At 48.9% G+C, this 23,475-nt stretch overlaps 1 protein-coding gene across 5 annotated transcripts; it reads left to right on the top strand.

Moving 5' to 3' along the window:
- Positions 1 to 2,089: 2,089 nt before the first annotated feature.
- MACIR (macrophage immunometabolism regulator) lies at positions 2,090 to 22,459 on the top strand. Of its 5 annotated transcripts, none has more exons than XM_041752668.1 (3): positions 2,090 to 2,324; positions 11,279 to 11,369; positions 19,669 to 22,459. In XM_041752668.1, exon 3 carries the CDS (start codon positions 19,692 to 19,694, stop codon positions 20,307 to 20,309), a length of 618 nt encoding a protein of 205 aa, XP_041608602.1. In that variant the 5' UTR covers positions 2,090 to 2,324; positions 11,279 to 11,369; positions 19,669 to 19,691; the 3' UTR covers positions 20,310 to 22,459. The 5 variants fall into 5 exon arrangements, with proteins under 5 accessions (XP_041608602.1, XP_041608603.1, XP_041608600.1 ...); XM_041752666.1 differs by lacking the exon at positions 2,090 to 2,324 and adding an exon at positions 3,433 to 3,595; XM_041752667.1 differs by lacking the exon at positions 2,090 to 2,324 and adding an exon at positions 3,963 to 3,981.
- Positions 22,460 to 23,475: the final 1,016 nt, after the last annotated feature.

Here is a 23,475-nt window from a genome sequence, read left to right as displayed (position 1 = left end):
AGATGAGAGGGTCGGGGAGAAGAAAAGGTATAGCACAGATCCCCCCTTCACTTGCCATAAATGTCTTCTGTGGCAGTAGCTGTTTCTCCTCTGTGGCCACAGCTCCCAGGTTGGCCATCCTGCCGGGCCCCTGGGCCCCAGTCCCTCTGTCTCCTCCCTTTCCATTTCCAGCAAGGGGCCACGCTTGCTCATCTCTGCACAACCTCACCCACCGCTGCCCAGCTCCTGAGTTCTTGTGTCGTCTGAAGTCATTTCCTTGAGTTTCGTTGAAACTCAAGTATTTCGTTGAAATACTTGAAGCGGTCTCCATTTGCCCGGTTAGCCCCTGCTGGAAACAAATGGGTTTAGAGGAAAGGCTGCGATGCATTTCTTACACGCTTGGCTTTGTAGTTTATATTCGCCTTGTGTTATTTTTGTTTGTTTGTTTTAAAGATTTTATTTATTTATTCATGAGAGACACACAAGAGAGAGAGAGAGAGGCAGAGACACAGGCAGAGGGAGAAGCAGGCCCCATGCAGGGAGCCTGATGTGGGACTCGATCCCGGGGTCCCCAGGATCACGCCCCGGGCTGGAGGCAGGCTCCAAACCGCTGAGCCACCCAGGGATCCCTCGCCTTGTGTTATTATCAAACCTACCCATCTTACTCGCTCAGGCTGCGTGCTAAGTGACACTGTTACGTCCGTCCATATGTAATATAAGCCTTCCCAGACAACCATCACTTCCAAGTGACTTTTCTGGAAAGGGTGGCTTGAGGCAAAGATGGAAGTCACACCAGGGACCTTTTGACACTGAGCTTGGGACTCCTCAGATGCAGGCCTTTCAGATCACAAGGTCTTTGCTACATTTGTGTCTATTGTTTGTAGGCATGGCGTTTTTCTTGGTAGACTGACTTGATCTTCACAGAACCCGAACAAGCTCTGCGAAGAGCTTCTGCATTCCCCACCTCCCCTCAGCCACAGGCCTACTGAGCCATTGCAGATCTGAACCAAGCAGTACCCTGTCCCAGTCTTTAGGTGGCAGAGACGTGTCGCGGAGGGGCCACACAGACTGTTATTATGGGTCATTAACTGCCTCATGAACTGGTTTATTAGGTAGGTGTTCTCTGCCCTACTCAGAAACCCACCGAAACTTTGATGGGTTAGAAGCCAAAGGTGGGATGGACGCACCACCCAGAGAGCAAGGCAATCTGGAGACAAGCCCTTGCAAGAGGGCTAGCCGTGAGCCTCATCAAGTTAAGGGCAATCCAGCACTTTATTGCTTTTGGCCAAAGAACATTGCCAAACTTCTAGAGCAAAGGGCAAGTACAAGTCATTCTCCTGAAAAGGTTCTAAGATTTCAGACAGGACAGTACAAAAAAGGACATTTCCTAATATACAATATTTTGGAAGTGGTTTTATGAGAATGATCATCAGCACAATTCCCTACTGTGTCAGACAGATTCTAATCTGAGATAACTGATGCAAAAAAAAAAAAAAAGAAAAATCCATTCATTTATTTATTCTTTTCTTTTTTATTTTTAAAAAGATTTTATTTATTTATTCATGAGAGAGGCAGAGACACAGGCAGAGGGAGAAGCAGGCTCCAGGCTGGGAGCCAACACATAGTCTATCGGGCCAGGCCCTATATTTGCGAAGTTACATACATACCAAGTGTTGGAAATGAAGTAATTTCTGTTTTCTCAAACTGTTCCTTAGAGAATATTCTTCAAAGTTGCCTTCTCCCTCTACCTTCCCAGACTTACCTTAGGGCACAGCAAGGTGGTGTAAATCCTCTTCCAGCGTAGAAGCCCATGGGCATCACTGTTGAAACAGGGGTGTGCTGATTTACTTGCCTTTATGTTTACCAGAGGCGTATGCAGATTTTGGGACAGTTTTGACCCAAAGTTTACTTACATTTGTATTAATTTACACCAAGTTTATGCCTTTTATGTTCAGATAAGGTATTTAGGTTAAAAAAAAAAAAGGAGGAAACAACAGTAACAACAAACTCTCTTGGATTGAGACTGGAACGTGAATTAAACAACATTCATAAGCAATTCTGTGGTTCAGACTCAGCTCAGGCACTAACTAGGTGTGTGACCTCAAGGGAATGGCACTTCCCAAATCCTTAAAGGGTGGATCGCACTTGGTAAGTACGATCACAGAACTGTCAAGAGGGGCAAATCTGGAAAGCCTGAGCAAAGGCCGGCCACTCAGTGAGAGCCAAATACTCACATTCTTACCCGGGAGTTTGCTAACTCGTTGGGCAGAGGCGACGCGGAGGACCCGAGGCTAGAAAAGCTCGGTCCAGGCAAAGCCTCCCCGTGAGAACGGAAGAGATCAAGGGTGAGGATCCCAAAGTGGTGGATTCCATCGGAATCTGAATTTGAATTCCCCTCGGCCCGCAATTTCCGAGACGGACCCTATAATGACTGGGGCTCCGGCCCGGCTAGGGTGCTGGCGCCCAGGCCCTGAGGCCGAGCCCCGCAGCACAGGAGCAGCGCAGCCGCCAGGCCTGCGGGTGCCGCCGGGCTCGGGGTGTCGGACCCTGCCCCCACCCGCCCGCAGCTGCCCCGCCCCGCCCCGCCCCGCCCCGCCGGCCCTTGAGGCCTCCGAGCGCCCTTCCCTCGCCGCCCCCTGCGTCGGGGTGTCTGGGCGGCGGCGCGCGGAGGCGGAGGCGGAGGCGGAGGCGGAGGCGGAGGCGGAGGCGGAGGCGGAGGCGGGCTCGCTGCTGATGGCTGAGGGGGTGCAGCCCGGGGGGGAGGGGGGAGGAGCGTGGGGGGAGGAGGGAGGAGGGAGGAGCGTGGAGGGAGGAGGGAGGAGGGGAGGGCGGAGGAGCGTGGAGGGAGGAGCGTGGAGGGAGGAGGAGGGAGGAGCGTGGAGGGAGGAGGGGAGGGAGGAGGGGAGGGAGGAGGAGGGAGGAGAGAGGAGGAGGGAGGAGGGCGGAGGGAGGAGGGAGGAACGCGGAGGGAGGGAGGAAGAGGGCGGAGCGAGGACGGAGGAGGGAGGAGGAAGGAGCGCAGGGCGAGGAGGGCAGAGCGCGGAGGGAAGAGGAGGAGGGAGGAGGGAGGCGCGCGGAGGGAGGGGACGGGGAGGGCGGAGCGCGGGGGAAAGCGGGGGGGTGAGGGCGGAGCGTGGCGGGCGGCGGGGGGAGGAGGGAGGCGGAGCGCGGGGGGCGGAGGGCGGAGCGCGGGGGCGCAGGGAGGCGCGCGGGGGGCGGAGCGCGGGGGGCGGAGCGCGGGGGGCGGAGCGCGGGGGGCGGAGCGCGGGGGGCGGAGCGCGGGGGGCGGAGCGCGGGGGGCGGAGCGCGGGGGGCGGAGCGTGGCGGGCGGCGGGGGGAGGGGGAGGGGGCGGAGCGGCGGGCGGCGGGGAGGGGAGGGCGGGCGCGGGGAGGGGAGGGCGGGGCGCGGGGGAGGGCGGGGCGGGGCGCGGGGGGAGGGCGGGGCGAGGCCGGGCGGCCGCTGGCGGCGAGCGCGGCGGGCGAGGAGCGGGTCCGCGGCTGGCGCGCCCGGCGGCCTGTGCCCGGATCCGTGCGCCGCGGCCCCGGCGCGCCTCCCTCCCGCCCGGGGTCGGTCCGAGGCCCGGGCCCGGCGCGGCGGCGGAGCCGTGGGCCGCCGGTAGGTCGCGCGGGGCCGGCGGGGCCGCCCGCAGCCTTTTGTGCCGCAGGGAAGGCGGCGGGCGGCGGGCGGCGGGCGGGCTGCGGGGCGCGGGTGCCCGGCGGGTCGCGGCGCCGCCCCTTCCCTTCCTCCCGGCCTCGTGTCGGCGGCGGCGCGCGGGGGGCGGGGGCGGCCTCGGGCCCGGGGCTCGGCGGGCTGGTCCTGGGGCGCCGGGCGGGCGGGACGCCGGGTGTGGGGAGCTGGGTGGGGCCGGTGCGGGGAGCGGGGTGCGGGGAGCCGCGGCTGCTCGGCCCAGGGGTGGGGCCGGCGCCGTGAGTGTGCAGCGGGCGGGCGAGCAGCGGGCGGGCGAGCAGCGGGCGGGCGAGCAGCGGGCGGGCGAGCAGCGGGCGGGCGAGCGTGCGGGGGCGCGCGGCGTGGGGCCGCCGGGGCCGCGGGGCCGACGGGCCGGGGCCGGGGCCGGGGGGCGCGGACTGGCCGCCGGGCGTCCCCCCCACCTGTCGCGGGCGGGCTTGGGGCGGGAGGAGAGCGCGGGGCCGGGCCGGGCCGGGGGCCAGGCGGGCGGCCCCATTGTGAAGCTGCCAAACTCGGGCGGTGGAATCCGCCGACCTGGCGGAGGCCGCCGTGGCCCTGCCCTGGTCCCCTTGCAGACGGGCCGCATCCCCGGGCCGGCCTGCCCCGCCGCGCCGCGCCCCCGGGAGGGCGAGGGCCGTGTGGCGGAGCCCCGAGGCCGAGGGTGTGCGTGCGCGTGCGTGCGTGTGTGTGTGTGTGTGTGTGTGTGTGTGCGGCTGCGGCTGCGGCTGTGCCCACGGAAAACCGGGGCTGGAACTTTGTGATCCTTGGAGAAAGCACGGAGGCTGAGCCTTTGCACGCCCGCCCGCTGCCCTTACGAGAGGGCCCTGCTGGCACCGCATTTCTGACGTTACCAGCCTCTTCGACTGACATGGTTTTTCTCAGATGAGCCGCCTTAACGATTTAGAGTAGTTAGCTGTTGCATTTTTTTTTCACCCCGTAGAGGAAGTTACACACTAAGGGAGATGGAGATGATTCTTCCCCCAAGTTTATTTTCTTAGAAATCTCAAAACACACTCTGGGTCATCATTGCAGAAGCTTGGGGCACTCTGCTAATTCAGGACCGTGACTTAGGCCAACGCGATGATGTTCAGTGCCTGTTTCACAGATTTCAGTGTTTCTGCCATGTAGCTGTGTATGCATTCTGCATTTCATAAAATGACCAGGATGAACGAGAAGGGTTAACGGGCCCAGAGGCCTCTTGATTGGATGAGATTGGTGCATAGAATATGCTCCTGTCCACATTTTAGTGCATTGCAAGCGCGACTGGTTAATTGTGACTGTTCCAGGACGTAAGATGTCTGGGGTTTTTGTTGACCTTGCATGATGGTCAGCGAATTTGTTCGCTTTCTCTGTATGATTTTGTATCCTCGGGAGAGCTCTTGCACACCCTTAAAAGTACGTAGTGCGGTGGGAGTAACAAAACTCTGTATAAATAGGGTTGAGATTTTCTTTGCTGTTGCTGCTTTTTATTCTGGGGTTGGGGGGGGAGGGAGGAAGTCAGCTCTTTTTCCTCCAGAGAGAGCTCTGATTCCGTCACCAGCCTATCAAAATAAGCTTCTGGATTTAAGCTTCCCGGTGGAAGGTCAGCCAGTTCCACCGTGTGCACCTGTCCCATTTCGGTTATGCTTCCTAGGAGGCAAGTTTCTTGTAAAGCCTGCCTGCAGACCTGCGGTTCCAGTTATTGGCAGTCATATTTGTAGTGAAACCAAATGTTTTTTTCTAAAAGTAGAAGGGTGACTTTTCATAATGGTGAGACAACAGTGGTGATCTAGCTTTAATTTCTACTAGCAGATGTAGAGGGAAAAAGAATGCTGTACTTTCAAGGGATTACTATGAAGAGAACTGATACTACCAAGGCTTTTTTTTGGGGGGGGGGGTTCTTACTGAACTAATTGTGTGTTGTCTATACCACCTTGGTGAGGCTAATAATGATTTGCTTGTAAGATCAAGGATGGTTCCAGAAAAGTCACACCCTACCCAAAACTCTTCTTAAAAATCATTGATGATTTAGTTTTTATGAGTTACAAATGGAAAAGTGAGATTAAAGTCCTTCCTCGGAGGAGGGTGGAGGGTAGGTACAGCTAAGCATTGTGTTGCTCTTGTGTGTGTTGTATCTTTGGCAGTTAAACCACTTTGTTGCTGCTCAGTGTTATGTTACTTGAGAGATGTTTTGGTCTCTGTCTTTGTCTTTAGGGTAATCTTTGAGATGAGTGGTCACAAAATATTTTCATTAGTCTGAATGCAACTTTTAAAAATCCCTGTTTTTTTCCAAGTGCTTTTTAAAATTATTGATCTCTCCTCAAATAGCTACCCTCAGGGACGCCTGGGTGGCTCAGCCCAGGGTGTGATCCTGGAGTCCTGGGATGGAGTCCCACGTTGCCTCCCTGCAGGGAGTCTGCTTCTCCCTCTGTCTGTGTCTCTGTCTCTCTTTCTCTGTGTCTCTCATGAATAAATAGATAAAATATTAAAAAAAATAGCTACCCTGAGAAATACTGCCTCTTTCCATTTTTTCCCCTTGTGTTTGGGGATCTAGAATTAGAACCCAGAACTTAGACCCTACCATTTTTCTTTGCTTAAAATTTATCTTGTTTCCCATCATATAATCTTCAATGACTCGTGGGACTTTACCAGAATTCACAAGGGCTATTTGCTAGCCTTCATTTTTTTTAAAAATTTATTTATGATAGTCACACAGAGAGAGAGAGAGAGAGAGGCAGAGACATAGGCAGAGGGAGAAGCAGGCTCCATGCACCGGGAGCCCAATGTGGGATTCGATCCCAGGTCTCCAGGATCACACCCTCGGCCAAAGGCAGGCGCTAAACCACTGCGCCACCCAGGGTTCCCTGCTAGCCTTCATATTTATAGCCGGCCATCTGATTTGGAAGTGATAGATTTTAATTTTCTTTGGGAAAAAAAACCATTTTTTTAAAGTAGGCTCGATGGTGGAGTCCAACACACGGTGTGAACCCACGACCCTGAGATCAATACCTGAGTTGAAATCAAGAGATAGATGCCTGACTGAGCCATCCAGGTGCCCCTAATTTTTTTAAAAATTTTTTCTTCCAATTTTTTATTTAAATTCTAGTTAGTTAACATATAGTGTAGTTATGGTTTCAGGAGTAGAATTTTGTAATTCTTCACTGACATAGAACACCCAGTGCTTATCATAACCAGTGCCTTCCTCAATACCCATCACCCATTTAGCCCATCCCCCACCCACCTCCTGTCAACCATGAGTTTGTTCTCTGTCCATTCATTGTTTCTCTTATGGCTATTTTGTCAGTGGATCTGTGCTGAAGTCTGATACTTATGGCTTTTTTGTATGCAGGGATATTGTGTGGGCGTGAACACTTCCATGTGGAGTGTGTTTGAGGGAAAAACACTCCCTTCTCTGGGTTCCCAGTACCATTCAGGTTTACTGTTCTGTGTATTCGATTTCCATGTATTGCCATGTCTGTCTGTCTGTCTCTTCTTCTTGACTGGTCTCCAGCTTCACTTTTTGTATTTGCTCCAGTGCCTGTATAATGCTGGGATATAGTAAGACTCAAGAAATCTTGTTGAATGTGAGTAAATGAATAATTGAATGGCCAAGTGGATCCACCCAGTGAACTACTCAGATCTGTATGGGACACCACTGTGCAAGCAGAAGGGTCTCTTTCCATTCCTTTTCTTCCTAGTCTTTTAATTCATTGCCTTTTCATTGTTAAATATTACTTGAGAGTAGGATAACAGTATAATTGTCAAACTGGGACACTTTTGAGAGATAAAGGGGGTGCTATAAATAATTATGCCGTGTTTCTGGCTGTGAACGGAGACATATGGCCACCCTACTTTTGAAGGACATTCTTCTTTATTTACCTGTTTTGATATCTATCACCCTGCCTGGGAAATTTGACACGCTTCCTAGTTAATGTTTGCAAACTCTTCTATTTGCAGAAGCTTCATTTGCAGTCCTCTGTTGGGTGTCTTTTGCTTAGTCACTCAAGGCTTGCCTACCCAGAGGCCTGCGGGAAGACCTTGGCCATGCTCGCCTTTTCCTATTTTCATTGCTTCCGGGAGAATGTCACAGGGTTTTCTGTTCGTTTCAGCTGTTTGTAGCTGGAAGCATCATATATTCTAGCTCCTGCTCTGCTTCCTAAAGTCTGTGTCTCTGCAAAGCGTTTAGTCCATCCTGTAAGCCTTTCTCATGAGTTCCTTTCCTTCTTGCTGACGACCGTCTTTGAGAGGAGATCCGCTGATGCCTTGCCAAGCCGTCATGATCAAAACATTGGCCAGAATCAGCTGCCAGTGTGAGAGATTCATAGATTTTTAAAGCATTCTAAAAATGTCATTGCCATCTGAAACTTTATTCTAGATTTGAACGCAGGGGAACCTTAATGTGATGATCTACTCTTGCTCTGGAGCCGAAGGGGAAATTTAGGAAATGGTGGGTACTTGCGTAGTAAACAAAGTGTATTCACTCGTCATCCCTGTTATGCCAGTGCCCGTGGGCTTTGGAGTCAGATGGGTAGGCGTTCGGATTCTTCTTCTAACTCTCAAATAGTGTGTTACTTGGTCCAATACTTTCAAAGGGGGGGTAGTATTTTCCATGCGGAGTAGCTATAAATTGCTTACAGCTTTTGGCATAAAACAGGTGTTCAGAAATATTGGTTTCTTCTTATTAGAAAGCCCGGTCTCTGGGAACTTTCATACTACGATTATATTGATTTCTAGTAGGAGATGGGATAAAGCCTTTACTGTAGTTTTTGTTGTTGTTGTTGTTCTTGGTTTTACTGTTTTGTTTTTGTTTTTGTTTTGTTTTTGTTTTTAAAGTAGATTCCTTTATAGGCGATCTCTTTAAGAAGCCTTGTTCTTTTTTTTTTTTTTTTTTTTTTAAAGATTTTATTCATCTGTTCATGAGACACACACACAGAGAGAGAGAGAGAGAGGAGCAAAGACACAGGCAGAGGGAGAAGCAGGCTCCATGCAGGGAGTCCAACATGGGACTTGATCCTGGGTCTCCAGGATCAGGCCCTGGGCCAAAGGCAGGCACCCAACTCCTGAGCCACCCAGGGATCCCCAAGAAGCCTTGTTCTTATACTAGTGTCTGGTCTTGTGCTTTTAATTCTTCCTTTTTTTCATCATCTTTCCTCTTCTCTCTGCCCCTGTGCCAGATAGCAGGTGGTTCCACGCACAGAAGTAAGCAGTGAGCAATGACTAAAAAATGAGAAAGGCAGTGGAGCTCCTGCACCTCGGTGCGCCTGGGTGGCTCCCTGGACTCTGTGTTTGTCTTCTATTTCTGGCTTGGCACTGCCATAACAGGGATAATCAGTTACTACACTTTGTTTACTATGAAATTACCGACCATTTCCTAGACTTCCACAGCAGCTCCAGGGCAAGTGTTGGATAATTACTTTAAGGCTCCTCTGTTTTCAAATCCAGAATGAAGTTTTAGGTTGATTTTTCGTTTGCTGTTTGAAAAAAAAAGTTGGAAAATAATAGTTTTTCGGTGCATTGAAAAGCTTGAAAAGAAGAGCAAGCCCCCAAAGACATAATACACATCGGGTGACGGCGGCAGTATGATTCTGCAGTGTTTCCCAACACTGTTTTTTACTTAGAATTAAGACAGATCGGATTTCTGCTGTGTTCCTGCTCCTGGGTTTTCTGTGGGAATTTCTGAAGGGCTGAATGCAATCCCTGTCGCTGCCCGAGGAGGCGGCCCTGAGAAAGGCCCGCGGCTTGCTCCCATGTTTGTCCCCGCATGGCCTGGGCCGGCCCGGGCTCCCCGCGGGCCTGGGACGGAGGGGCGACAGGTGGTGACCTGCGGGCGTGTGCCCCACCCCCCACCCCGCGCACAGGCCCCGCACAGGCCCCGCGGGAGCCGCCCCCGCCCGAGCCACCGGCTGAGACCTCGGCCCTGTGCTCCCCCGGAGCCGCGGGGCCGCTTCGCAGCAGAGCGCGGGACTCGGGACTCAGTGGCGCCTGCGAACCAGAGGGGACAGTTCCCGGCCGCGTCGCCGCGTAACGAGCGGCCCCCGGGGCTTGGGCGGGCGGGGAGGCTGCACCTGGGCTGCGGAGCTGGGCCCCCGGGGGGCTGCGGGCTTGCAGGGCTGCGGGACCAGGGAGCTGCGGGGTTGCAGGGCTGCGGGGCTGTGGGGGGCTGTGGGGCTGCAGGGCTGTGGGATTGGGGGCTTGGGGAGCTGCGGGCTTGCAGGGCTGCGGGACTGCGGGATTGGGGGGCTGGGGAGGTGCGGGCTTGCAGGGCTGCGGGGGTGCGGGCTTGCAGGGCTGCGGGACCGGGGGGGCAGCGGGGCTGTGGGGGGCTGGGGGGCTGCGGGACCGGGGGGCTGCAGGATTGGGGGGCTGGGGGGGTGCTGCACCGGGCCGGGGCCGGAGGGGCGGGGCCTCCGCAGGCTCAGTGGCAGCTGGTCGGCGGGCGCGCCGCGGGTGGGGTCCTGCAGCGGGTGGGGTCCTGCAGCGGGTGGGGTCCTGCTCCAGGGGCCTCCCGGGAGCCTCCGCAGGACACAGGCTGGTGGGAGGAGCGCAGCGGGCGGGAGCAGGCGGGGGGGCGGGGTGGTGGAGCTGCATCCCGGGCCCCGCCGCCCCCACCCGGTCCATCCCTGAGGTTCCCGGGCCCCCCCAGGCCCACGGGCAGCGGGACCCCCCCTCCGCCCAGCCGCGTCTCCTGGCGCCTGGGCCTGCGGGAGCAGCTCCCTGAGCTAGAGACGCTGACGCGGTGACCCAGGGGGGCCGGCGCTGGGGGGCGGGGAGGGGCGGGGGGTGTCCCCCGGGGTCCTCCTGTCATCACCTCCCAGGCGGGGTCCTCCTGTCATCACCTCCCAGGCGAGGGAAGGCCCAGAGGAGATGCTCAAAACCTTAGGCGATGGGGTGACTCTACCGAAGTGGTGTTCTCTTTAAAAAAAAAAAAAAAAAAGTACGAGCAAGTGTTCTCCAAGGCCTTTGCAGTCATTTGCCTCCGAGTACTCTTAGGAAGCACATTCCTTGTGGCTATTGTAGGGCTGACACGAGTAGACCCCAAAAATTAATTGCATCACAATGACATCCCCGGTCCCTAAAGGGCTTTGCAGCTCACAGAGTGTGTCCACCTGCCTCATCTCCCTTGATCCGCGGAGCAACCGTATGTGGGAGGAAGAAAGGTTTCGTCCTCCTTCCAAGTATTGCTCTTCATGCAACGTCAACAGGCACAGTTGTCAGCAAGGCCAGGCCACGACCTGTTGTGACCCCCCCCCCCCCCAAGCCTTCGTGTTATTTTTTTTCATAGGATGCGGTGAACCTCTCCAGTGCCTGGAGGGGACCTGGGTGATGTCACCTACATTTCAGCCCCCAAATGTCGTGTCTCTGTTTAGTCCAGGTAGCTGCACCTCACCCCAGGTAGAAAGTCAGCAGCAGAATGCAGAGGAGCAAACCAGAGAAAATGTATGAAGTTTACGTTAGCTGAACAGAGTCAGACTGCTTTAATTAAATGAATTAATATTGGATCCCCTATAACCTGGACCTGATGTCGGCACCTCCTGCTACTTTCATCTTGTGTTGCAGTTAGAATTGTTATCATTGCTTTCTGAGTTGCCTTACTTGTTAAATTAAAGGCTTATTTTTATATTCCATGTTTAGTATCTGGAGTAGAGCAGAAAAAAATATTATGCCTGTGTTCCCTTGGGACTCATTGGACATTGTACGGTGACATCTTCTGGGATTTAGACTGGTGAGTTGTATTTTGCTTTTTCTGTTGTTAACCAGTTGTGTGAACCTCTTATCATCATGCATTTTAAGGACTGCGTAAACAGATGAACGTGAGATGTTGGAATATTGCTGCAAAAATATCTACTACAATTATGAAAGTTTGAATGATGAGAGCTGAAAGTACTGCTGCAGATTGCTAACATTATTATCTCAAAGGGTTGGCCTTACTGATTGAGGGGGAGCTTATATCTTATTCCTGTAAGATAAAGGTGGTTTTATGGAATACTATTTCAAAATAGACTAAGTAAGAGGTTATTGCTCTGATTTTGGGGAAATGTTAGTAAAACACTAATCCCTAGAGATTGGCAATAAAATCTGCAAAAAGCCCTTGTTGTGTGTTATGATACATAAAGAGTAGCAAACGGGTGACTTAAGGGAGCATCAGTTGCACTTGGTCATATAGCAGTTCACTGCCAGTGTGACCTTCCTCTTATTACACCATGAATTTAAACTTGTTAAAATTATGCAGTGCTGTTGTCTTTTAGTTGTTTTTTTTTCCTGGTGTGTCATCTCTGTATCTGTGCTGACACGGTTATCCATGTGACTCCGTGTGTTTGAAGGTGAAAACAATTGAATAAGTATCTTTGTACTTATTAAAAAGCATTTTTTAGCATTTTAAAAATTAGTGTGAGTTCGTGCTTTGGGGACTCCTTCTACTCGGGCAATATCTTTGTCGGTCCCTGCTTTGAATTAGGGTGGTCATAATCCATGGGGTGGGGATGGGGAAGTCCTTGGGGGGAAAAAAAGGTCTGGAAAAGCATCTAGTTTCATAATAAGCGAAACAGATTAGCAGTCAGCCAAAAGAATGATGGGGAGAACCAGACACTTTTGTTTCATTAGGTGGATACAGCGTACCAGGCTTATGACAGTGCATTTTAAAACATTGAGGAAATGAGAACATTACTAAAATTTCAGTTTTGAGGAAAAAAAGCAAGACGTCTGAAAACTCGTAAGTACAAAATACATTTAGAGGATACTCAGTAAGGAATAATGTGGTGGAGTTATTAACTCATGTAATTTAAATAAAGCACAAAATCAGGAGCAGTGGGTGGAAGTTGCAGGAATGTGTGTGTGCATCTGTATCTTTTTCTTCAGATGCGCACTTATATACAAAAGTATATAAACGTAACTATGGATATAGTTATATCTATATCTTAATATATATCTTTTGCACAGCTGCAAAAGGTGAAATGAACCAACTCAAGAGGTAGTGAGTTACCTGTCATTGGAGGTGTTCACATGTAGACTGAAGAACCATCAAAGTTCCTTCTGATTCCCAGACCACGTAATTTAAAGGATTTTCAAATTAGGATGGTCAAGCGTTTGACCGAAGTATGTGACAGGCTTCTTTTTTATTTGTTTCATTTTTTTATTTGTTTAATGTTTAAAGTCAGACTTAGTTGAAGTATAATTTGTATATAGTAAAATTCACCCTTTTATAGAGTCTGAAGAGTCTTGACAGATGTATCCAGTTGTGGAATGTGCCTTACAGTCCATATATAGAATATTGTAGTCACCCCCTATAATTGCCTGCCCCCCTTTGTAGTGTGTCCCCTCTTCCCTTTGTCAATCATTGATTGATTACTGTCCCATTAGTTTTCCAGAGTGTCATGTAAATCGAATCACACCTATGTAGTGTTTTCTGTGTGCTGCTTTCACTGTTGTGATCCTACTTTGCTCCTTTTTGTTGCTGAGTGATATTCCATTGTATGGATGGAGCGCAGTTTCTTTTTCCATTTCCCTGTGGTCTTTGGTGTTTTTGGTTTTCAAAAAAGTTTTATTTATTCATGAGAGACACAGAGAGAGAGGGGCAGAGAGACAGGCAGAGGGAAAAGCAGGCTCCCTGCAGGGAGCCCGATGTGAGACTGGATCCCAGGACCCTGGGGTCATGACCTGAGCCAAAGGCAGCTGCTCAACTGCTGAGCCACCTAGGCATCCCCATTTCCCTGTTGATGGACATCTGGATTGTTTCCAGGTTTTGGTGATTGTGAAAAAAAAAAAAAAACCCTTAAGAACATTCACGTTCAGGTCCAGGTCTTTGTGTGAACGTACATTTTCATTTTTCCTAGGTAAGTACCTACCAGTAGGGTAAGTGGGGTAACATGCATTTATTTAACTGTGTATGTAATTGCAAAACCGGTTTTCCAAAAGGCTGTCCTCGGTACAGGCTTCTGAGAAGCTAAAGTGACTGTACCAAGGTGTGTGCAGACAGAGGGGCCTGCTTCTCAATCAGTGCTGATTTATTTTTATTTTATATCCTGTTTTAACAAGTTTGATTGCCACATACTTTTTAAGCCCCCAGTGGCTTAGACACAGTAAGTTAGAAGGCTTACGGATGGGTTGTTAGCAATTTGAAGCAGCTGAAAATGTGCCTACTAATATAACAGTAATCACTGATTTTAAATAAAACAAAACAAAAGGCAGGGACTTAGAGGAGTGACATTCTTTTATCTCATAATGTCTGACAAGTTCCCAAACATGTCTGCATGGTAGAATCTTCTGGAAGCCTTTTGAAAACCTTAGAGTCTAGACTGCCCCCAGATGAATTAAATCACAGATCTGAGGTAGAGCACAGGCCTCAGTATTTCCTGAAGCTCCTTGGATGATGTTGACGTGTATACAGTTGGGGAACCATGTGCAGCAAGCGCAGCGTGAGGACGTTGATGGAAGCAGGATGCCTGCAAGGCTCTGGGCAAGCCCCTGCCTTCGTGGCTTCAGGGTCCTCTTCTTCATCATCAGAAACTTTGCACAAGTGAAATCCAAGATGATTCTGGCATTGAAACTGGGTGGTTCTAGATATTACTAGACTAACAATAGTCAAGCTTAGGAGACCATTTGCCAAGAGCAGGCTTTATTCCAAATGGATCATTTCTTGAAAAGGACTTTGTTCACATGGTGACATTTTTGTTCTGTATATTTAGACAGTTCTATATGTTTTCTTTTAAGTGGAATTGCTGTGTGTGGCTAAGAAACGGTTCAAGCATATGGAACAAGTTTTTTGATTACTGATGATGACTTTTTTTTTTTTATAAGCCCGATTTAAAAAAAAAAAAGAAAAATCCCAGAATGCAGTACTTCTCAAAAAGAGTTCTTTGTTAATGGTGGTTGTGAAACTTGGCTATTTTCAGAGCTGGTTGGTCTAAGGAGTCAAGGCATCTAGTCGAACGTTTTTTAAATGTTCCTTGTGCCAAACACTTGGGAAGTTGGACCTCTTGGGGATTGTTCAAAGCTGAGCAGATTTCACACAGGAGGTCACAGTCTGAGTGTGCTCACCGTGGTGGAGCAGATTCCCCTACATGCGTGCTGTGGTTTGGGCCTGGCGGCATTGGTTGCAGCCAAAATTCCTAATTTCACACTGTACCCCATGTTTTTAAAATATGCACCATGAACAGTTTTCTAGCAAATATTGAGGCGTTACCTTATCTAGTCTTGTTTAGTTTTGAATCCTCCTATAGTTCAAAGAACTCCGATGGCACCTGGGGACACTGTCAGAGCTTTCCTGCTTTGTGAGTATATGTTATTACCCTTGTTACAGATCAGATTGTGAAGGAATTTGATGTTGAGGACCTTGACGTGCCATTTTTTAAAAATCATACATGTTCCTGGAACTTGCTTAAGAAGCTCAGTTTTTCAAAGTTTTAGTCAACTACAAGTGGACCTTTCTATATTCTCTTTGTAGTTTTTGTTCTAGACTCTTCTATGGACAGAAATTTTTGCTGCTTCTGTTATTACACTAGCAACACTTTTTCTGCTTCTGGTTTTTATTTTTGCTTTGAGCTACATACGAAAATCACTAACGGGATCACTAAGGATCTTGTTGCTCTCTGATTTCTCGCGTTCAGCAGTTGCAGAAGTTAGCATCGTGCCTAACTTCCCAGTTCGTGTTTATTCTTATTGATGCAGTGGGAGTGGGCGCCTGTTGCACATATTTGCGGTATTTGTAAGAGTTCTTTGTAATCTTTCTTCTTGGCAGTAGTCGTTTGTGAGGCACGGTTTATTTTAGGTAGGAAACAAAACGCTTAGTCACGAATGGTTTGTTAAGAATAATGAACCTATAAACAGATTCTTCACAGTAAAATTTGAAGACTATTCTGCTAAACACAGGCCATCTCCAGTTGCAGTCATGATAGCCATGTTTCCTGATCCATGCTTTTATTTATTGTTCATTTATTCTTTTAGAGAAAAAAATGAGCAAGTGAGCAGGTGGGGCGGGAGGGACAGAGGGAGAGAGAGAGAATCGTAAGCAGGCTCCACACCCAGTGCAGGGCCGGTCACAGGGCTCGATCTTGCGACACCTGAGATCACGACTGGAGCCAAAATCAAGAGTTGGCTTAACCAACTGAGCCACCCATGTGTCCCTCCCTGGTCTAGTGCTTTCAGTAAGAAATTTTGCTGTGTGAAATACTGTACCTCCCTCTTTAGTGTCCCTTTTCTCTTTTCTTTTCTTTTCTTTTTTCTTTTCTTTCTTTTCTTTTTTCTTTTTTCTTTCTTTTCTCTTCTCTTCTCTTCTCTTCTCTTCTCTTCTCTTCTCTTCTCTTCTCTTCTCTTCTCTTCTCTTCTCTTCTCTTCTCTTCTCTTTTCTTTCCTTTTTCCCTTCCCTTCCCTCTTTTTTCTTTTCTCTTTTTCTTTTTCTCTTTTTCTCTTTTCTCTTCTCTTCTCTTCTCTTCTCTTCTCTTCTCTTCTCTTCTCTTCTCTTCTCTTCTTTCTTTTCTTTTCTTTTCTTTTCTTTTCTTTTCTTTTCTTTTCTTTTCTTTCGTAGAATTGCAGAATTAGGAAGTAGCTAGACTTCTTCACATGTGCTCCTGTACTACTTCTGCTCATTTAAGAGATCACCTGAGGAAGTTGATGCTGTAACTGCTCCCAGGGTCTTGCTCCAGGATTTAAATCCAGTCGGGAAATTCTCAGGCACTTAATAGCGTAAGAAGTTTGCTTTTGGTCACATCGAAGACTGTAGGGCATGCTGCTTAGTCAGCATTCCACCTAGCTGAAAACAAGATAGTTGCCAGTCAGCGTTCTCTTTCCTGAACGGCAGCCACCACCTAGCTTTCTTCGTCATGCGCACTGGGACTCTTTAGAAGGGCAATCAGTTTATAAGTAAAAAGGATCCTTTAAAAAATTTTTAAAAAGCTAAACAGTTTGCACGAGTTGGGTGGTTGCACCATGACTTTCCCACGTGAATATTAAGATCTCAGGATGTTCTCCTCCATTTGACAATACACTGAAGAAACCAGTGAAGCCACCTCACAGCTGTTGGTTTTGAGACTGTCTTACTGTTTGGAACAGAAGTACTGATGTTTTTGAAATGTGCAGACAGTTCCAGAATTCAGGGTTGTTCATGAGAAGTTCAGTAGGGTTGCAGCTGTATATGTAATACTTCAAACAAGCATTTTTATGTCCAGTACAGTTGAGCTTGTAATTCAGAAATCTGGTGCAGTGTTGACCTTAGTTACTAGGCCAAATATTTGCTAGAGTGTATTGGAAATGCTCATTTCTTTAACTTTTCTGGTTAGGTGGTGTCTTCTCACAGGGGATGTGTTGTTTACCTCAGCAAAATAATGGTAGGTTTCTTACACCTTGGTTGAAACTTCCAGAGCTCTTACACTCCCTCCGTGTCTTTATGTGTTTGACAGTCTGGGTGAGATCATTCATTATCTGTCAGGTAGATGCCTGAACGTCCCGGTGGGTAGTCTTGCCCAACCCACATGAGTCTTCTTATGACATCGTGGCTGCTGGAAGCTGAAGCTGTGGTGCTTGCTCACCTCTTAGCAGTGTCCTGGCATCTGGCATCTGTTTCATTTCCCATCAAATTACAATTCTTTGAATTGAAGGAATTTGAATCATCAGATTCCTTTATCTGTCACTCCACCTGCTGTCTTCCATTTTCTTATTTTCTGGGTGCCCATTTTCTAGCTCATACATTCTGCCTCTCTTTTGCTCTCAAACCTTTGCATCCTGACATCCTTTCTCCTCCTCCTCTAGATTCTGGGAATTCTGATCTTCTGCCTTGAGGCAGCAGCGCTGGTTTAGGGTAGGAGCTAACGTCTAATGATCCTGCCTGCAGAAGCCCGCACCTGCTCGGCTTTATTGTGATTTTGTACACGCTTACCCTGTTTGGTGATTTTTATCCCTCGGGGGGTGGGGAGTGCACAGAGGATGACGTTCAGCCTCGCCTCTGGTTGAGTTATGACCTGAATCCGCATGGGCGGAGTGTGACTGCCTAGATTGGGGTGAGTTTATAATGCGCCAGATGAGAACACAGTAAAGTGCCTGGTGGTGGTCTGTGCACTGTCGTGAAGTCCCAGATTTGGAAGACACCTAGACCACTATGTCACCTAATGTGGGCTGATTGCTTGGGTGTCACCATCTGGGTGATTCTAACTTGGGGTATACCCATCCGGGTGTGTGTGTGCACTCGGTTTGCCCCACAGCACTGGTTGTCTTAGCCTCGCTGACCCTCCTCTCCTTGTCTTTCAGAATGGCCCGTCAGAGCCTCTACCCCTGCCGCCTGTAGCTGCCTGTCAGGGTTAGGTAGCTTGGGGGCCGTCCATCTATCCTCTTGTGCTCCTTCTGGGCTGTCTAGAATCAGTGAGAAAGGAGTTACTAGACTGGTGTAAACATTTGTTTATTCAGCATAAAGCTTGACAAAGCTTGGGCCCTCGAAAGTGGATGAGAGAAGAAATCTCCAGGTGTTCGCATGCTTATCAGGGTAGCTCATGGTCCCCTACTATCGCAATCCTTTTAACAGAGCAAGGAATCGCACGATCAAATATGAATTTATTTTTACATTAATATTATAGAATAAAGGCAGTTACTTTAAACCTGGAAGGGTGGAGGGGCTACCGTATTTTGATTAACCACAAAGAGGAAGATTCCAACCAAGAAGTAAGTAAAGCTCTGTGGATCCCTTTGGTATTTGCTCTATCTCGGGGCTCCTTGGTAGTGTTAGTTTTCAGTTGCATTCTTGATGTGGATTGCAGTGAGGACAGGATGCTACCCGGGGACTTCTTCATAGTCTTGGTTTATTTCTTAATGAAGGGAAGTATAGCACGCCAGTGAGGGAATAAAGCTCTTTCCCCGCCGCCCCCCCCCCTTTTTTTTTTCAAGCTTTAGAATTGCTTAGATTTTAAATGAACACCCAAACTTTGAGAAATGCTTCAATCAGCAAAGGGTTATTTGTTTTACAAAAGGATGTATAAGAATTATTTAATATAATAGTCTTTTCCAGTACATTTTTCATTTTAAAGTTGGTTACTCTTTGACATGATTATGATTAGCAATCTGAGATATTTAAAATTGTATTTTCTATTCCTAACTGATGATCAAGTAGAGATCAAGTTTCTCTGAAATGACGCTGTCACTCAGTTTCCCTTAGTATTTTGTTTTCCAAAATTCGGCTTACTGCCGCTTTCTAGAAACCTGGCCATTGTTAGTGGTACTTCTCGTCAGTGAGGTTTTTCCAGACTGCGTGATGGGATCATTGTGATGAATAATATCAGCATCCGCTGAGAATCGTTCTAGCATCTATGAAACCGTTCAAAAGTGCAGTGTCTTGAGTGTCACAAAATAAAATAACTTGCAAATCAACGGCATATTTTCTGATATTTTATATATGTATTCAGTATTAAAACTGACCTGATTTACTGGGTTTCGGGTTCATTTTTAAACTACAAAATGGTTTGCTTCCAATGATTCAGTGGGGAACGTTGGAGGAGGAACACTGGCAACTTTTAGGGGGGCCATCCCTTAAGACTGGCATCTTGAAGCCTTCAAAAAAAAAAAAAAAACATTTTTTAGGCCCCTATGGGAACCTTTGCAGAAATCCATCCGTTTTTGTCTTTCATTCCGTGCCCCTCACACGCAACTTAAAGAGCAATTGTAGGTGGGAAGAGCTGAGCCCCTGCTTTGAATCCAGTGATGGGAAGCATGCAAACATGTGCATGTTCAAGTTGGGAACGTGCGGCGGGCTCTTGGGGGACCGCGGGCGGCCCTTGGGCTGGCTTCGGGCTGAGGCCCACACCTCCTGGGCCCGGGGTCCCACGTGGGGCCCCGTGGAGAAGTGTGGTGGCCGTGTCCCCGCGACCCAGCCTTGGGTTCTGGAGGGCAGGCGCAGGGGCACAGCCACCCCCCGGCTGCCCAGGCCCGCGCGGGAGGGCGTCGCAGGTGCCCGGCCTGGCCTGGCAGGTGTGCCCTGGAGGTCCCCCGGGCCGGGCCGCTCCCCGTGCGTGCCCTGGCCCTGACCGTGTGCGTCTGCTTCCTTTCAGGAGTGTGCGGCCCAGTGTCCGACATGGAGGTGGACGTCAACGGAGAGCCGCGCAGCGCCCCGGCCGCCGGGCCCGGGCCCGAGGCCTGCTCCCCAGGCAAGGCGGGGCCCGAGAGGCCGCGCTGCTCCAGCACGCCCTGCTCGCCGGCGCGCCGGACCGTGGCGGGCTACCAGATCCTGCACATGGACTCGAACTACCTGGTGGGCTTCGCCACCGGCGAAGAGCTCCTGAAGCTGGCCCATAAGCGCGCGGCGGGCGAGGAGGCCAAGGGCGAGGCCGTGCCCTCCCTGCGCCCCAAGCAGCTGGACGCCGGCCTGGCGCGCTCCTCCCGCCTGTACAAGGCCCGGGGCCGCTCCTACCAGCCCTACGAGATCCCGGCGGTGAATGGGCGGCGGCGGCGGCGGATGCCCAGCTCGGGCGACAAGTGCACCAAGGCCTTGGCCTACGAACCTTGCAAGGCCCTGCACGGGCCCCTGCCCCTCTGTCTTCTCAAAGGTAAGAGGGCCCACTCCAAATCTCTGGACTACCTCAACCTGGATAAAATGAGCATCAAGGAGCCAGCCGACACGGAAGTGCTACAGTACCAGCTGCAGCACCTGACCCTCAGGGGGGACCGCGTGTTTGCCAGGAGCAACACCTGAGCGGGCGCGGCGAGGGGCGGCCAGCCCAGGTGGGCCTGCGCCCGGCTGGGGAACGCCCGCCATGGGACTCTGTACAGGACTCTTGCATCCTAGACGGCTGTAGCAGCCACGTGTTCCCGGGGCGCACACAGTGTGCGCACCAAAATGCGAACGCGGGAGCGAAATCACAGGGACTTGGGGGGGCACATCATCCTAGAGCACGCACCTGGCAAGGAGAGCGGACTGCCGGCCGTTGGCTTGTACAGCTCTGTAGCTAGGAGGAAGAGGCCTCGGCGCCGCAATACCATCCGCAAATGATTCTGACCCTCCGGTGGGGAATGTTAATCTGCTTGGTTGTTGCTGACTTGGTATGATCCATTAGAAAGTTATATCTAATGTACTAAGGTACTCAAGTACTTCTTTAATCTCTGTATTTTACTATAAAACGTATGTAATGATTTGTTTTATGAGATTTAGAACTTGAACATTGCTGAATTGGACCACTTTTTATTTTTAAATATTGAGTTTAAATATTTTATAACTGGTTTTGCACTGAAAAACTTAACATTTCAGATCGACAAGAGAATAATCTTTCTTCACTTGCCTCAATAGTATTATTGAGCAATGAATTTTTTTATTTCCGCATGGAAAGTTATTGATCTCTATGGCTGTAAAATATTTCTTTATAGCATTATTAAAGTGTGTCTTAATACAATTAAATTTGGGATACAAAGTATTTATTTTACAATGGGTGGGGGGAAGCTTTTTCCAGAAAGTTTCCAATACGACGTTTTAATAAGTTCAAAAAAAAAAAAAGTTTCCTTCGTGCTTACTTTCTAAGTTAAAACTTCATCTGCGACTTTAAAATGGAAAGGATTCTTTTAATTGTGGACGATAGGCATAATACTGTTTGCATCTGAATGTTCTGTAAGTGAATGAAATTTTAATTGAAGGACTCATGACTTCTGCTAACCGAATGCTTCAACGGAGTATGAAGTGACACCATTCAGCATGGCATCGGGTCATTCCGTTTCAGTTCTGTGCAGCTCACGCGCTCGTTGAAATTCCAGTTTCTGGGATTAGTGTGGGAGCCTAAAGTGCTTCTGCAGTTTTAATGGGTTAATCCTGGATTACTTAACAATTTATGTCAATTGCACTGGTTTAATTTGTTGCTAAAGAAATAACGCCCTGGCTTTAGTAACAAATACAGCTCAAACTATTCTTGAGTATATTTTGAGAGACATGTATGTAACTTAACCTTTTGTAAACATTTCTATTTCTTTTTTTTTTTTTTCTTTTTTGACTCTTGAAGGTGCAATTTATTACGGAATTGGCATTTCTGGCAGTGTAGACCTGCTTATTTTAAATTTTAGTTTGAGGGCCGTGAGTTTCTTAGGTCTTAGCAGCCTTGCTTTCTGAAGTAAGAACGCCTTTTATTAATGAGTGGGTCATTCCTGGTGCAGAGACGATTTTCCTTTGGCCACGATGAATGGCAAACTCTGTCTAGAGCAGAATAAGTATTAGGAAACCCTAGGAACTCTTAACCAACATTTATTATTCTTTCACCGAGGCAGACAAGGTGAAAGAGCCTTGGGGATGTTGACCTGTATCTTACCAACTTGATCACACTTCTTGGGGGCTGGAAATTTTCAGCTGTTGTATATTTTAAGGTAAATTGCACCTTTGTAACATATTGTATTGACGAATGATCACTAAGATTAACTCTATCTATACAGTCATTAGTTTGACAAGAAATAGAATCCTGTCAGATGCCAAAGAGTTGGGATTTTTACGTTTAATGATTAAACACCGTTATTTATTGATGATTTACCCTGTGGAACTGTATTATTTCTAACTATGAAATAAAAAGGGTGATGTAAACACACATTGTTGTGTGGTGCTTTAAACAAGGTCCATCATCAACAGGCTAGTTACTGTTCAAAAATTCCGCCTAAGGACTTATTTTTAGGCCCCATTTTTGTAAAAAAAAAAAAAAAAAAACAGACAAACATTCCTTTTGGTGCTCATTCGCATTTCAGGGTAAAGGATATATTCATGGCAATGGTATGTATTCAATCCCTGGGGAAACACAGCTGTGTACCTGTGAGATCTGTCCCCTGCCCATGCACCCACGTAATTTGTTTTTGCCAAATAAAAATATGTAGCTCTTTTGTTTTGTTTTGTTTTGTTTTCACTGAAAGACACATGAGCCTCAGTGGCCAAAACGAACAGGGACGGAAGTTTGAGATATGCCACGTTTGCGATGATCTGGTTTAGTAAAGAGAATTAATTTTAAGGATCGGTTTCCTAGAAAGAGTTTTGGAACTCTGGGTCTGTAGTTCGCAAAATGCGTGGGGACAACTGCTTTCCACCTTCTTTCTCTGCAGGCCATGTCCCTGTCGTGCTCCTGTAGTAGGTGGTATCCCGCCAAGAGCAAAAGGTTAGCCTGGGTCTCTTTTTGCCTGGACTTCTTCATGGTCTTGGTTTTGTTTCTTTTCTTTTCTTTCTTCTTTTCTTTTCTTTTTTTTTTTAAAGATTTTCCTTATTTATTCATGAGAGACACACACAGAGAAAGAGGCAGAGACACAGGCGGAGGGAGAAGCAGGCTCCATGCAGGGAGGAGCCTGATGTGGGACTCGATCCGGGTCTCCAGGATCACAACCTGAGCCAAAAGCAGAAGCTCAACCACTGAGCCACCCAGGCACCCTTGGTTTATTTCTTAATGAAGGGAAGTATAACATGCAAGTAAGGGAATAAGGTTCTTTCCCTGCCCCCCTTTTTTTTTCAAGTTTTAGAATTGCTTAGATTTTAAATGAACACTCAAACTTTGAGAAATGCTTCAATCAGGAAAGGGTTCTTTGTTTTACAAAAGGATGTATAAGAATTATTCTTTAGACTTTTGACATGGTTTCTGTCTACTTTAGGGCTCTTCCCCCCGCCCCCATTTGTATTCAGTTTAATATCTCCTACTGAACAGGGCACACCTGGCCAGAAGACACTTGATGTCATCTTATGGTGTCTGCCTTTAAAGGAATTGCAGCACCGCCTAAGTTTGTGTGTCGGTTTCTTTTTTTGCCAAAATACCGTGTTGTAGAGGCTCGGTTGATGTATGAAGTGGCGATAGGATTTCACCCTTGGGGCCGGCCCAGGGGGAGCTGCTTTTGAGGCCCTGACTTCTCCTTGGCTG

This window comes from Vulpes lagopus, chromosome 4, assembly GCF_018345385.1.
Source record: "Vulpes lagopus strain Blue_001 chromosome 4, ASM1834538v1, whole genome shotgun sequence".
Taxonomy (NCBI): Eukaryota; Metazoa; Chordata; class Mammalia; order Carnivora; family Canidae; genus Vulpes; species Vulpes lagopus.
The sequence above is the reverse complement of the archived record's forward strand: the minus strand, read 5'-3'. Positions and strand labels throughout refer to the sequence as shown.

Excerpts from the sequence above, each read along its gene's own strand:
- MACIR (XM_041752668.1), top strand. The coding sequence starts at position 19,692 with ATGGAGGTGGACGTCAACGGAGAGCCGCGCAGCGCCCCGGCCGCCGGG.